This window comes from Dreissena polymorpha, chromosome 13 (assembly GCF_020536995.1).
Source record: "Dreissena polymorpha isolate Duluth1 chromosome 13, UMN_Dpol_1.0, whole genome shotgun sequence".
Taxonomy (NCBI): Eukaryota; Metazoa; Mollusca; class Bivalvia; order Myida; family Dreissenidae; genus Dreissena; species Dreissena polymorpha.
This window is the reverse complement of record NC_068367.1, coordinates 66,375,091-66,390,121: the sequence shown is the minus strand read 5'-3', so window position 1 is coordinate 66,390,121 and position 15,031 is coordinate 66,375,091. Positions and strand designations below refer to the sequence as shown.

The window sequence follows — 15,031 nt, the reverse complement described above, 5'->3', positions numbered from 1 at the left end:
AAGACAAAATTAATAGATTGTCTGGTTTAATGTCAAGACTTGGTTAATGAATGGTGACCTAGAATTTCATTTTGAATTTAAAACCATTTCGTCAAGCAATGTTTTAATTTTCCTCCCATACAAAATATAATGTAAGTAATATAAGTGAAGTTTCATTTAATAAAGATTTGTTATGCCCCCGGATCAAATAACGAGGGGGGGGGGTATATTGTTTTGGGCCTGTCTGTCTATCACTGTGTGTGTCTGTTAAAAAACTTAACCTTGGTCATAACTTTTGCAATATTGAAGATAGCGATTTGATATTTGGCATACAAGTGTATCTCATGGAGCTGCACATTTTGGAGAAAGGTCAATGTCAAGGTCATCATTCAAGGTCAAAGGTCAAATATATAGCTTTAAAGCGCAGTAGGGGGCATTTCACAAACACAGCTCTTGTTTTAAGCTTACCTGAGCACAACGTGCTCATGGTGAGCTTTTGTGATCGCCTTTTATCCGTTGTCCACCATCCATCGTGCGGCGTCAACATTTGCCTTGTTAAAACTTTAGAGGCCAAATTTATTGTCCAATCTTCATGAAATTTGGTCAAAAGATTGGCCTTAATGATATCTTGGATGAGTCGGAAGATGGTTATGTTTGCTTTAAAAACACTGCTGCCAAGGGGCAGGGCATTTTTTGCCTTATATGGCTATATATGGCTATAGTAAAACCTTGTTAACACTCTAGAGGCCACATTTATTGTCCGATCTTCATGAAGCTTGGTCAAATAATTCATCCAAATAATATCTTGGACGAGTTCGAAAATGATGCCCGTTGGTTGAAAAACATGGCCGCCAGGGGGTGGGGCATTTTTCCTTATATGGCTATAGTAAAACCTTGTTAACACTCTAGAGGCCACAGTAATTTTCTGATCTTCATGAAACTTGCTCAGAAGATTTGTCCCAATGATATCTTGGATGAGTTCAAAAACGGTAACCTTGACTTGAAAAACATGGCTACCAAGGGGCGGGGCATCTTTCCATATATGGCTATATATGGCTATAGTAAAATCTTGTTAACACTCTAGAGGCCACATATATTTTCCGATCTTTATGAAACTTGGTCAGAAGATTTGTCCCAATAATATCTTGTTATCTCAGGTTAGCGACTTTGGGCCTTTCAAGCCCTCTTGTTTATTAATTCTTATCCTTTTAACATAAATACTCCTTAAAATTATCAGATTTTGATTTTTTACTCATCAATTAAAAATTTCATGAGTGAAATATCCCTCAGCTGAAAAAATTATCTGGAGCTCTGCATGTACTGACTTCACTAAATCCAATTACCTATAAATATTATATTAAATTACTGCACTCGTTCTGTTTTGATGTAAAACACAACTTTCTTTGTAGAGTAAACATAATAAAGAAAATAGAGAAATGAATCTTCAGACCCTTTTTAAGTTCAGAGAAATTTTTGTAACCATCCATTTTTAGTTGGTCGCGTTAGCGGCCGACTAAATTTACAGAGCATGTTTTGCAAATCAGTATTGCTTAGCTACGCTCAGGACGGTAACTCACTCGCTATGAACGATTACTGCTGCCTGTCTGCACTGCAGACGACAAATGCTTAGGAGCGTCTGCTCTACTACTGCAGTGTGTGTATTTACCAGCTTGTAAGACGACATTAGCAAGTCTAGTGTTTATCATTGAAAGCTGTACATATTGGCTGCTTTCAGGAAAAACGGGGCTTAATACATGTCAAATAAGATAAGCCTGTGCACACTGATTAGCCTGTGCAATGCGCACAAGCTTATCAAGGACGACAACCACAAACAACTTCAGTGCCTTCAGCGCTATGATTATTATACTATTGAGGCAATATACCAATTGCTATATAACAGAGAATTACAGTTGTAATTGTTCAATGGCCGCTCCCTTTCCAGCCATATCGGCAAGAAAGGGATTCACATTTATATTGTATCAATATTTGCTCTATGTCTCGACTTTACTTGCTGCAAAATTTCTTAGCGGGTCACAAAATTTAACCCTTTGCATGCTGGGAAATTTGTCGTCTGCTAAAATATCGTCTGCTGAATTTCTAAACTTAGCATTTTCTTCATTTTTATGTCCCCCACTATAGTAGTGGGGGACATATTGTTTTTGCCCTGTCTGTCTGTTGGTCTGTTGGTCTGTTGGTCCGTTGGTCTGTTGGTCTGTTTGCGCCAACTTTAACATTTTGCAATAACTTTTGCTATATTGAAGATAGCAACTTCATATATGGCATGCATATGTATCTCATGAAGCTGCACATTTTGAGTGGTGAAAGGTCAAGGTCAAGGTCATCCTTCAAGGTCAGAGGTCAAATATATGTGGCCAAAATCGCTCATTTTATGAATACTTTTGCAATATTGAAGATAGCAACTTGATATTTGGCATGCATGTGTATCTCATGGAGCTGCACATTTTGAGTGGTGAAAGGTCAAGGTCAAGGTCATCCTTCAAGGTCAGAGGTCAAATATATGTGGCCCAAATCGCTTAATTTATAAATACTTTTGCAATATTGAAGATAGCAACTTGATATTTGGCATGCATGTGCATCTAATGGAGCTGCACATTTTGAGTGGTGAAAGGTCAAGGTCATTCTTCAAGGTCAGAGGTCAAATATATGTGGCCCAAATCGCTTATTTTATGAATTCTTTTGCAATATTGAAGATAGCAACTTGATATTTGGCATGCATGTGTATCTCATGGAGCTGCACATTTTGAGTGGTGAAAGGTCAAGGTCAAGGTCATCCTTCACAAGGTCAAGGTCATCCTTCAATGTCAAACATAATATAGGGGGACATTGTGTTTCACAAACGCATCTTGTTTTCAAAGAATACTATCAGAATAGCAAACAGTTTGGATCCTGATGAGACGCCATGTTCTGTGGTGTCTCATCTGGATCCAAACTGTTTGCAAAGTCCTTCAAAATTCGGTTCCCGCACTGAAAGGGTTAACAGTGTCCACTTAGAAAATTGGCAGGGAGAAAAGTGGAGATAATTAGAGCACTGTCATAGTAATATGAACTAAACACATCACTTTCTTGCTGATATGGCGGGAAAGTGAGCAACATTTAAACATTTTATACAAGTCATAAAGGGTATTAATCGGCGAAAAAACTCTAACTCGGCATGGACATCGCCACCTTGTTTGTCATGTGATTTTGTAACCTCCACTGTATAATAAAAATGATAAAAGCTGGTGTCACTGTGAACACTATTTCATCCTAAAATTTAGAATAATTTGTATTTCTTTTGGTCTTGAAAATGATGAAAGCGGGTGTATACAAATATGTAACTTTTATCAAATGCAACAGATTTGTAATACATAAGTCACAGACTATGTACAAAATTTCATTATAGTCAGTCATATGTGATAGTTTGTGGTAATTTGTATGTCGAACGTCAGAACATGTTTTCATTACTAGTTGTTTACTAAACCATCAGAAAAATTGAGAAATATATAACACATGAGATATATTTCAAGAGAAATGTCAATAAAATATGGCACATTTTTAGCATGTTTGGGATCATGTTAACCTATTCAGGGCTTAACACTAACTTTGTTTCAACTAGCCTATACAGGCTAGTAAATGCAGAACCTACTAGCCCTGACTAATCTTTCATGTGCCCTGACCCATGTATTATCAAAACCTTTATATTTATGCCCCCCTTCGAAGAAGAGGGGGTATATTGCTTTGCTCATGTCTGTCGGTATGTGGGTCTGTCGGTCCGTCCACCAGGTGGTTGTCAGACGATAACTCAAGAACGCTTGGGCCTAGGATCATGAAACCTCATAGGTACATTGACCATGACTCGCAGATGACCCCTATTGATTTTGAGGTCACTAGGTCAAAGGTTAAGGTCACGGTGACCCGAAATAATAAAATGGTTTTTGAATGATAACTCAAGAACGCATACGCCAAGGATCATGATACTTCATGGGTAGATTGATCATGACTCGAGATGACCCCTATTGATTTTGAGGTCACTAGGTCAAAGGTCAAGGTCACGGTGACCCGAAATAGTAAAATGGTTTCCGGATGATAACTTAAGAATGCATACGCCTAGGATCATGAAACTTCATGGGTAGATTGATCATGACTCGAGATGACCCCTATTGATTTTGAGGTCACTAGGTCAAAGGTCAAGGTCACGGTGACCCGAAATAGTAAAATGGTTTCCGGATGATAACTCAAGAATGCATACGCCTAGGATCATGAAACTTCATGGGTAGATTGATTATGACTCGCAGATGACCCCTATTGATTTTGAGGTCACTAGGTCAAAGGTCAAGGTCACGGTGACCCAAAATAGTAAAATGGTTTTCGGATGATAACTCAAGAACGCATATGCCTAGGATCATGAAACTTCACAGGTAGATTGATCATGACTCGCAGATGACCCCTATTGATTTTAAGGTCACAAGGTCAAAGGTCAAGGTCACGGTGACCCGAAATAGTAAAATGATTTTCGGATGATAACTCAAGAACGCTTTTGCCTAGGATCATGACACTTCATAGGTACATTGATTGTGACTCACAGATGACTCTTATTGATTTTCAGGTCACTAGGTCAAAGGTCAAGGTCACAGTGACAAAAAACGTATTCACACAATGGCTGCCACTACAACGGACAGCCCATATGGGGGGCATGCATGTTTTACAAACAGTCCTTGTTATCATTCAACTTGTATTTTCTTGTGCGTGGATATGCGCAATCATGATTCAATCACTCTTATAAGCTTGCCTTACTAATGCTAATGAATTCAATATTCATCTACTTAAGACATCTATTTGTAATCTTCACGCCATTTCCGGAGAAATTTCCTTGTTTTTTTCCCTCAGTCTTTCTCTTACTTTCCTCCTTCCCTTTTCTTTTCTTATCTGAGGAACCCCCATCCCCACCCGTAAAGCCAAACTTAAACAACGACATGAATATTAAAACCTTTTTTACATAGATTGCAGCGGTTGCCGTCTGACGACAAAGAGTGAATGAATCTTAGGTGTCGCAAAATAACGTGTTACGGTAGTCGTAACAATTTTACAGGGTTAACTCTCTACTAAAGGCGGGATCAACCATTAATATTAGTTTTGCTAATTTAATTGAGTAAAAAGGATAGTCAAAACACTTCCAATGGATCAAACAAATTAAAAAGATCCCAAGAAAACACTATGAGGAAACCAATATCGAGAAAACACTATGAGGAAACCAATAAAAAAACTGTATCTAGAGGACTTCCGTTTAAAAATAGGTACTGAAGTGTTTTATCAGGAAAACGGCCGGGGATTTTCTGAATTGTCGGCCTCTTTTTGATTGCAATCAAGGGGTTCCAAATATATTTCGAGATACGATCCGTTTGTTGTCTCCAACTTCACTCTGGGATTGAATTGTCATCTGATCATACTGTATTAAGATTTTTGCATCTTTGAAAAGCTTATTTAAAACACAGTTTATTGATATAGAACACATAATCCCGCCCAAAATACACACGACCGGTCGGGCATGATTCTGGGACATTGGCTAGCCCGGACCTAGGTACAGGCAGTGAATGTCGTTTGGACGTGCCTTAGTGTTAAGCCCTGCCTATTGTAATCACATTCAGTAGCAACATGTTGTATGATTGATAATGATTGAGCAACCCCAAAAAACACTCAAGATTGGCACATTATTCAGGGTTTTTTTGGCCAGATTTTATGGACGAGATTGAGCTATATTCCTAATCGCAAAAAAGTATACTTTTTACCAAAATTTGCTAAAAAATTCCCAATAGAAAAAAAATGATAATGACATCGGCTGTTTCACTTTTTAACAACGCATTGTCCAATCCGGTCTCGTACGGGATTTAGACTATACCTCAATTTGGATAACATGGGCATTATTCGTGTGCCAGATATTCTTTGTGTTGTTCAGGTCCTTATTATATTTGTAATGAAATTCAGGCGTTTTATGATTCGGCTGAATGGAAAACAAATATGTCGCACAATTTGAAATATTATGTGAAAAAGATTCTTAAGCAAAAACCTGGCAAAATGAAACCTTTTTTTTTTAAGCAAGCGTCATTAAATAAACAAAGAAAATCTTGTCTAAATGAAAAATGAAAATCCAGTTTAATAATTTGATTTTGATTATTTGATTTTACATTTTTCTGTTTTCAGTTCTAACTGAGCCCGAGGGTCACGTTCATGGTCACCACACGAGTTACCATGGCAACCACATGTACATAGACAACATGGTGCTGGCAAACGCCAACTCATCGCTGTATATGATGGACCACGACATGCATGTCCCTTCACAACATGATATGGCTTATGACATGCAGATGACGATGGGCGAGCGCGTCATCACATCAAGCACTGGGAATGATTCCAAGAAGAAGAAGAATGGGGGCCTCGGGGTTGTCGGGAAAAGTATTGAGGAGGAGTTGTGTCGAATATGTGGGGATCGGGCTTCAGGGTATCATTACAACGCTCTCAGCTGTGAAGGATGCAAAGGTAGGAGGATGAGCCTTGATGGGAAAACAAAACAGGCTTAATTTTGTGCCTAAAACTGGTGCACTTTGCACTATTAAACATTAATAATTTACTCATAATACCGCCACAAACAAAGTTTAGTGGGGCATATAGGAGTGGACTTGTCTGTCGGTCGGTCTGTCGGTCGGTCTGTATTAAGTGTCCGCTCTCTAATTCAAGTTGTTTTCATCCGATCTTCACCAAACTTGGTCAGAAGTTTTGTCTAGATGATTTTTAGGTCAGTTTAAAAATGGGTCATCCCAGGTAAAAAACTAGGTTTCGGGGTCACTTAGTGCGTTGAAACATTCAGCATGTTATCCACTCTCTAACTCAAATAGTTTTCATCAATTATCTTTACCAAACTTGGTCAGAAGTTTTATCTAGATGATCTCTACGCAAATTTTTAACATGGGCCATGCGAGGCCAAAAACAAGGTAACAAGGTCACTAAGTGTGTTTTTAGCTCACCTGAGCACAATGTGCTCATGGTGAGCTTTTGTGATCGCCTTTTGTCCGTTGTGCGGCATGCGGTGTCAACATTTGCCTTGTAAACACTCTAGAGGCCACATTTATTTTCCAATCTTCATGAAATTTGGTCAGAAGATTGATCTCAATAATATCTTGGATGAGTTCGAAAATGGTTACTTTAACCTGAAAAACATGGCTGCCAAGGGGCGGGGCATTTTTCCTGATATGGCTATATATGGCTATAGTAAAATCTTGTTAACACTCTAAAGGCCACATTTATTGTCCGATCTTCATGAAACCTGGTAAGAAGATTCATCCCAATAATATCTTGGACAAGTTTAAAAATGATGCCGGTTGGTTGAAAAACATGGCAACCACGGGGGCGGGGCATTTTTCCTTATATGGCTATAGTAAAACCTTGTTAACACTCATTAGAGGCCACATTTATTTTCAGATCTTCATGAAACTTGGTCAGAAGATTTGTCCCAATGATGTTTTGGATGAGTTTGAAAGTGGTTTCGGTTGCTTTAAAAACATGGCCACAAGGGGGCGGGGCATTTTTCCTTAAATGGCTACATGTATCTTTTGCTTTATTAAAACCTTGTTAACACTCTAGAGGCCACATTTATTGTCCAATCTTCATGAAATTTGGTTGTCTGATCTTTTTTAAACTTAATCAGAAGATTCAACCCAAAAATATCTTGGATGAGTTCAAAAATGATGCCGGTTGCTTTAAAAACATGGCCACCAGGGAGCGGGGCATTTTTCCTTACGGATTTACATGGCTGTAGTAAAACATTGTTAACACACTAGAGGCCACATTTATTGTCCAATCTTCATGAAATTTGGTCAGAAGATTTAACTCAATGATTTCTTGGATGAGTTAGAAAATGGTTACGTTTGCTTGAAAAACATGGCTTTTTTCCTTTTAAGGCTATATAAGCCTATAGTAGAACCTAATTGTTAACCCTCTAGAGGCCACATTTGTTGAATGATCTTAATGAAACTTGGTCAGAAGATTCATCCCAATAATATCTTGGACGGGTTAAAAAATGATGCCAGTTGGTTGAAAAATATGGCCGCCAGGGGGCAGGACAGTTTCCTTATGTGGCTAATATAGTAAAACCCTGTTAACACTCTAGAGGCCTCATTTATTTTCAGATCATCATGAAACTTGGTTAGAAGATTTGTCCCTATGATATCTTGGACAAGTTCCTAATTGTTTCTGGTTGTTTTAAAAACATGGCCACCAAGGGGTGGAGCATTTTTCCATAATGGCTATATATGACTTTAGTAAAACCTTGTTAACACTCTAGAGGCAATATTTATTGTCCGATCTTCATGAAACTAAATGTTCAGAAGATTTGTCCCAATGATATCTTCGATGAGTTCGAAAATGGTTCTGGTTTGTTGGAAAACATGGCCGCCAAGGGGGCGGGGCATTTTTTTCCTTATATACATGTAGCTTTAGTAAAACCTTGTTAATACTCTAGAGGCCACATTTATTGTCCAATCTTCATGAAATTTGGTGAGAAGATTTGTCCCAATGATATCTTGGATGAGTTTGAAAATGGTTCCGGTTTGTTGAAAAAAAATGGGCACCAGTGGGCAGTGCATTTTTCCTTATATGGCTATATGGCTATAGTAAAACCTTGTTAACACTCTAAAGGCCACATTTATTGTCTGATCTTCATGAAACTTGGTCACAAGAATTGTCCCAATGATATCTTCGACAAATTGAAAATTGTTCCAGTTGGTTGAAAAACATGGCCACCAGGGTGCGGGGCATTTTTCCTTATATGGCTATTGTAAAAACTTGTTAACACTCTTTAAGTCACATTTTTAATCCAAATTCATTAAACTTGGTCAGAATATTTGTTTAATGATATTTTGGATGTGTACGAAAATGTATCCAGTCTGTTGAAAAACGTTGCCACCAGAGTGTTCAATATTCATGAAAAATGGTTAGAACATTTGTTCTAATGACATCTTGGGCTGCACAGAACAGGTCAGTTCCTTTAAATCTCAGGTGAGCAACTTTTGGCCTTTCAGGCCCTCTTGTTTAACATTAAGCATGGTGTCCTCTCTCTAATTCAAGTAGTTTTTATCGGATCTTTACCAAACTTGGTCAGAAGTTTTATCTAGATGATCTTAAGGCCAAGTTCCAACATGGGCCATGCCAGATCAAAATCTAGGTCACTGGGTCACTTAGTATGTTTTACACATTCAGCATGGTGTCTGCTCTCTAATTCAAGTAGTTTTCATCCGATTTTCACCACACATGGTCAGAAGTTGTATCTAGATGATGTGAAGGTCAAGTTCGAACATGGGCCATGCCAGGTCAAAAACTAGGTAACGGGGTCACTTAGTGCGTTTTAAACATTTAGCATGGTGTCTGCTGTTTTTTGTGAAACAACATGCAAAATATTCTGTGTCAATGCGGCATGTGGGGGTATTTGTCATGTCTGTGACAAAGCTCTAGTTGATATGGAAGGCTCATCATGCACAACACTTTCCACCTTGACTGGATTTTCATATACAAGAAACCTTCTCTGAACAAAAAATTCCTCAAAAGCAGAAAGTTTCAATCATATTTGCCTTTGCAGTCTGCACAAGCTAATCATAAGGACAACTCTTAATACTTTGCATGCTGGGAAATTTGTCGTCTGCTAAAATGTCTTCTGTTGAATTTCTAACATTAGCATTTTCTTCGAATTTTTTTCAAAGAATACTATCAGAATAGCAAACAGTTTGGATCCAGATGAGACGCCACGTTCTGTGGCGTCTCATCTGGATCCAAACTGTTTGCAAAGGCCTTCAAAATTCGGTTCCCGCACTGAAAGAGTCAGGCTCATAAGTTGAAAGTCTTTGTTTTATGTTCCTTTTCAAATGATAAAATGTCTTACTCAGGTGTTGAAACTCAATGTTAGGTTTTCATATTCTTTTCAAATCTATATATTGAACTTCTGCTTTTATGTTGTTTTTTATTCTTCTGTAAAATGTATCAATTGCTTATTTTGTGTCACTTGAAATATTATTATAGTTAAATAAGTTTTAACACACAAAAAAATGTTTCCTTGTTTTCATTATGACAAGATACAGATAGTGAACAGACAACTTAAGTTAACTAATTTTAAATTATTGAAGTTTTCATGGATTTTCCATAGTTCATGAACATAATGTAAGATTTGGAAGATTTGTGTGTGTCTGCTTCACTTTTTGTCATCTAGACCCCTTATATACGGGGGGGGGGGGGGGGGGGGGGGGGTACATGAACTGTTCTTAAGACACGTTCATGAACAGTTTATGAATTTTTGTTGAACACTTCAAAGTTCATGAACAATTCTTCATCTAACCATAAATACTTAGTAATGAACAATTATTTCTGATGACTTTTCTGAGACAGACTTTGAGGATCCATCATGAATAATTCATGAATTCCTTTGTGCTAGATGTTTCATAAATAATTTTGAAAGTAATATTGAAATGTCTAGCATACTAATCTTGTAGATTTGTGAAACCTGTGAAGTTAGTATGAATATGCATAGTATTTTCACCACTGTAAGTAAGAGTTCTTGACCTGTTCTAGAGAATTTACGAGTATCAAATACCCGGGGGGGGGGGGGGTATATAGGGGTGTGCTGATTTTATGGGGTGTGTTTTTCAACTAAAATTATAGATATGGGTATGGTTTTGAGCATCTAAGTATAGATATGGGTGTTGAAATCAGAAATTTGCGTGTATATAAATGCATATAGATTTAAAAGTATCAGTATCAAAATGGGTATTATAAATGTCATTCTTGTATATAAATGGGTATCAAAAAGTAAATTTCAGTAGCGGGAAAGATATAATAGCAAATTCAATAAGTATACTGTATTGATATGAAAGAGATAAAATTTATAGTATGAAATGTGTCCAATTTATCAAATTCTAGTATTTAAATGGGTCCAGTTTATCAAACTTCTTGTATTGAAATGGGTCCACTTTCACAATGGTATCGTATACAAATGGGTATGCTTTAAAAAAAATCTTGTATCAAAATGGGTCTACTTTATCAGAGTTCCGGTATAAAAATGGGTCACATTTCGGCAGTCTCAGCGGGACACCCCTACCCTAAAATTTGGGAAGTATACCCCCCCCCCAAGTTCAAGTTCAAGCTCATCATGTTTATCTTCATTAAAAGAAAACAAATTGTTTCAGATTTGAAGAAATCATTCACTCTTTTTTTTTGCATTGACATATCTCAATGAAAATTGGAATATAGCAAAAGTGCATAGATTATCTAAGCTTGGCATTGTTACATTGTTTGGTCATAGTCATGATCAGTTTTACTAAAAATAGAAAACATTTTCCAATCTATAATTTTAAATGTTGATGAAGATATTGCACTGAACTTGTGTTGGCACCGTGTATGAAGAAATAGCCTGGAATCAGTAAACCCTGATCATAGTTTTTAAGGTGTGGACAAAGATTAAGCTGTTCCGGTCTGCTGATACCTAAAGACAGCAGCAATAATCCAAGCATGATAATTGAGCTGTTGTTTTACATCTGACAACATATGGTTGTGTGGGCGCAATTTAGATAAGTCAGATTATCCCAAACACAATTTTTTATGGATGGCCTAATGTTGTGTTATTTTGTTGTTTTTCATGATAATGATTATTATGCTGATGATACTGGTCATTTATTCGCAATCTTGAACAACAACTCAAATTTTATTGTATTATTCCAATACCATATTTCTATTTCAACTGATTGTTATGTTTTGATTTTTTCAGAAAATCACTCTGTGATGTTTACCATGTTAAACAAGAAGAACTTTTACATGTTAATCTTTAATTGTCTTATCATCAATCATACATGGCATTTTAGCTGCGGTAATTGGAATTTCTCCATTAAATTTTGAATCAATCATAAGTGACTTACTTGTATTAAACTTTGTATTGACAGTTTCTAATGTGCAGTAGAGACAACCAGCTACAGTGGTTAACTAGGTTGTGCAGTAGAGACAACCAGCTACAGTGGTTAACTAGGTTGTTCCATTAGAGTTGTCTTCCAGTAATTAAAACAACAACAACTAAAATTAATACATGTATGTGTGTTTGCTTATACAATGGCTGTGAAATTAATTTGTAAGCTTTATTGTAATAAAAACATAGAGAATACTAGGTTAGCGTTGAATACAGAGAAGTTTATGTTGCGAGGCTTAGAACGCAAGAGCGCATGCCTTGGCGAGCGCTTTCGGTGTTCGAGCCAAGCAACATAAACTTCTCTGTATGCAAAGCTAATCCTAGTATTCTATTTATCCCATTAGATTTTTTTCAACGTGACATTTAACATAAATAGATCTAATCACCTTAACAATAATTTTAATTCAGTCTTAAAAGCGCTTAAAATCTAACAAATGTAACCATGCGTAGTGATAAACATGTATTTGTTCTGGTACGCAAAATAGTCTTTAAAAAATTCACACACAAACTGTAAAACAAGTAAAAATATCACCATATGCCTCGATTCAATTTTACACAGTATGCGAATTGTAACACATTACGACCGCGAAAAGAAGATTTTACTTTACTATAATTCATTTTATTTTCGAAAGAAAATGATCAAAATCCAATATGGCGGCGATTGCTCCTGACAAAATTATGTCGTCAACATACATGTACACCATCGACGACCTAGTTCTGGCTTCCATAACTTAAAATGTCGCTTTTTATGATTTTTGACTGGCGCGACTTTGTACAGGTCTGTCAATACTATGGAAACTGTACGCTGAAGTTTCTTTAGCTATCGACGACCTTGACAATTTTGACGAGTAAACAGACAATTGCAGCGACTGACACTATTGACTTAACATACAGGGCAATACGTTTTCCGACTTCGGACGACGAATTTAAGGACGCGCAGAACGTGTTTTTTTATATAATGTTATGGGTATGCCGTGAGTGATCCTATGCATCAATGGCACCCATGTTAAAATCATTTCCCCGAGGACAGGGAACGACAAAAGTACAAACAAAAACCAAAACACGTTGGAACTAGTATCTTACCTTTAATTATCCTTTAAAATCCATCTAATAATCTATTTAACTCAATAATTGACGATTTTGCACCTAGGGTCTTTAATAATTATTTTAGCATAGTTAAATAAGATATTTATGCCGTCCTACTACTATATTCAAATGAGTTTATGAACTCAATAAACTTCTTCTTCGTCACACGCTACGTCATGTACTCTACATTACTGCTGTTTAAATGAACTGGAGCAGTTTATCTAATAATAGCCGTTGGTAAACTCAGTTGCATTTGCAGATTTCTGCATATAAACATAATTATGTTGAGACTTGCACAATGTTATATTTATGCCCCCCTTCGAAGAAGAGGGGGTATATTGCTTTGCTCATGTCGGTCGGTCTGTCGGTCGGTCCGTCCACCAGGTGGCTGTCAGACGATAACTCAAGAGTGCTTGGGCCTAGTTATCTATGGTAAATGCCCTTATTGTACATGAAAATAATTTAATATATAAATACACAAAGAATGGAAAACATTCCAATACACAACAGATAAATGAGTAGATAATACCCGTGTACAAAATGGGACTTTCCCAATTCCAGTGTGGTGCTATTTTTACCATCTTATACTGTACACAGCTCTATGCCTAACTCGAATTAAATAGGAAAGAAAACATTGCAGATTATTATGCCCCCCTTCGAAGAAGAGGGGGCTTATTGCTTTGCTCATGTGGGTCTGTTGGTCTGTCGGTCGGTCTGTCTGTCGGTCGGTCCGTCCACCAGGTGGTTGTCAGACGATAACTCGAGAACGCTTGGGCCTAGGATCATGAAACTTCATAGGTACATTGATCATGACTCGCAGATGACCCCTATTGATTTTGAGGTCACTAGGTCAAAGGTCAAGGTCACGGTGACCCGAAATAGTAAAATGGTTTTTGAATGATAACTCAAGAACGCATACGCCTAGGATCATCAAACTTCATTTATGAATTGTGCGATATGTGTATGGCTTGCTGTACATTCTTAATTTTTAAGTTAAATGTCAAAAGTATATGCATGGATTATAATTAAACAATGCATATTACACGAAATAAGGAAAATGTGATCAATTGACAATTCAGATATGTCGATATACAGTATATGTAGAAAACATGTAAAATAAGTCGCGTTTATAATAAATCGTCAAAAAAAAATTGGGGAAAATGACGCAATAAGTATGTCATTTTATGACACCATCAATCAGCTGATTCATTATACGGATGGCGAAAAATTATGTCATATGACAAGATTTAAAGGTTGAGATCGTATAAATCAAAGCTTAAGTTTTCTCGACTTCGTTTCTTATGAAAAATCATTTAGTGGTAAAGTAAATATAAATGAAAAATAACAAAACAAAAATCGTGTAATTTTATATTTTATTTCAACATTTCTTTTGCAGAATATGTCATATATATATATTTCTGCAAAATATGCACATTTTCTTCCAATGGGTGACCTTAAAATTTGATCAATGAACCAAACAATATCGACCTTATTTTAGCGCATATCGCATTACGTCATTTGAAAAGTAGTCCGTGCACGCGACAGGTATATTCCACAGTGTTGAAGACAGGCAAGTATATTCCACAACCTGTTATACCGTCAATGTCGCGTTGAAAATTGGATAAAATTTCATTTTAAGCTTTAAGTTTAGTTGCAAAAAATTTATCTGAATATGAGCTGAGCTCTGGAAAAAACACTGGCTAAATGCACAGGCTTATCAGGAAAAACACTGGCTAAATGCACAGGCTTATCAGGAAAAACACTGGCTTAATGCACAGGCTTATCAGGAAAAGCACTGGCTAAATGCACAGGCTTATCAGGAAAAACACTGGCTTAATGCACAGGCTTATCAGGAAAAACACTGGCTTAATGCACAGGCTTATCAGGAAAAACACTGGCTAAATGCACAGGCTTATCAGGAAAAACACTGGCTTAATGCACAGGCTTATCAGGAAAAACACTGGCTTAATGCAC

General features: G+C 36.9%; 1 protein-coding gene across 1 annotated transcript in view; it reads left to right on the top strand.

The window, feature by feature from the left end:
• Window positions 1-15,031, top strand: part of LOC127856087 (ecdysone receptor-like) — a 111,426-nt gene that overhangs the window by 60,776 nt on the left and 35,619 nt on the right. The window contains exon 2 of the mRNA XM_052392077.1: window positions 6,178-6,513. Within this exon, the coding sequence (XP_052248037.1) occupies window positions 6,178-6,513 (336 nt within the window). The remainder of the gene's footprint in view (window positions 1-6,177; window positions 6,514-15,031) is intronic.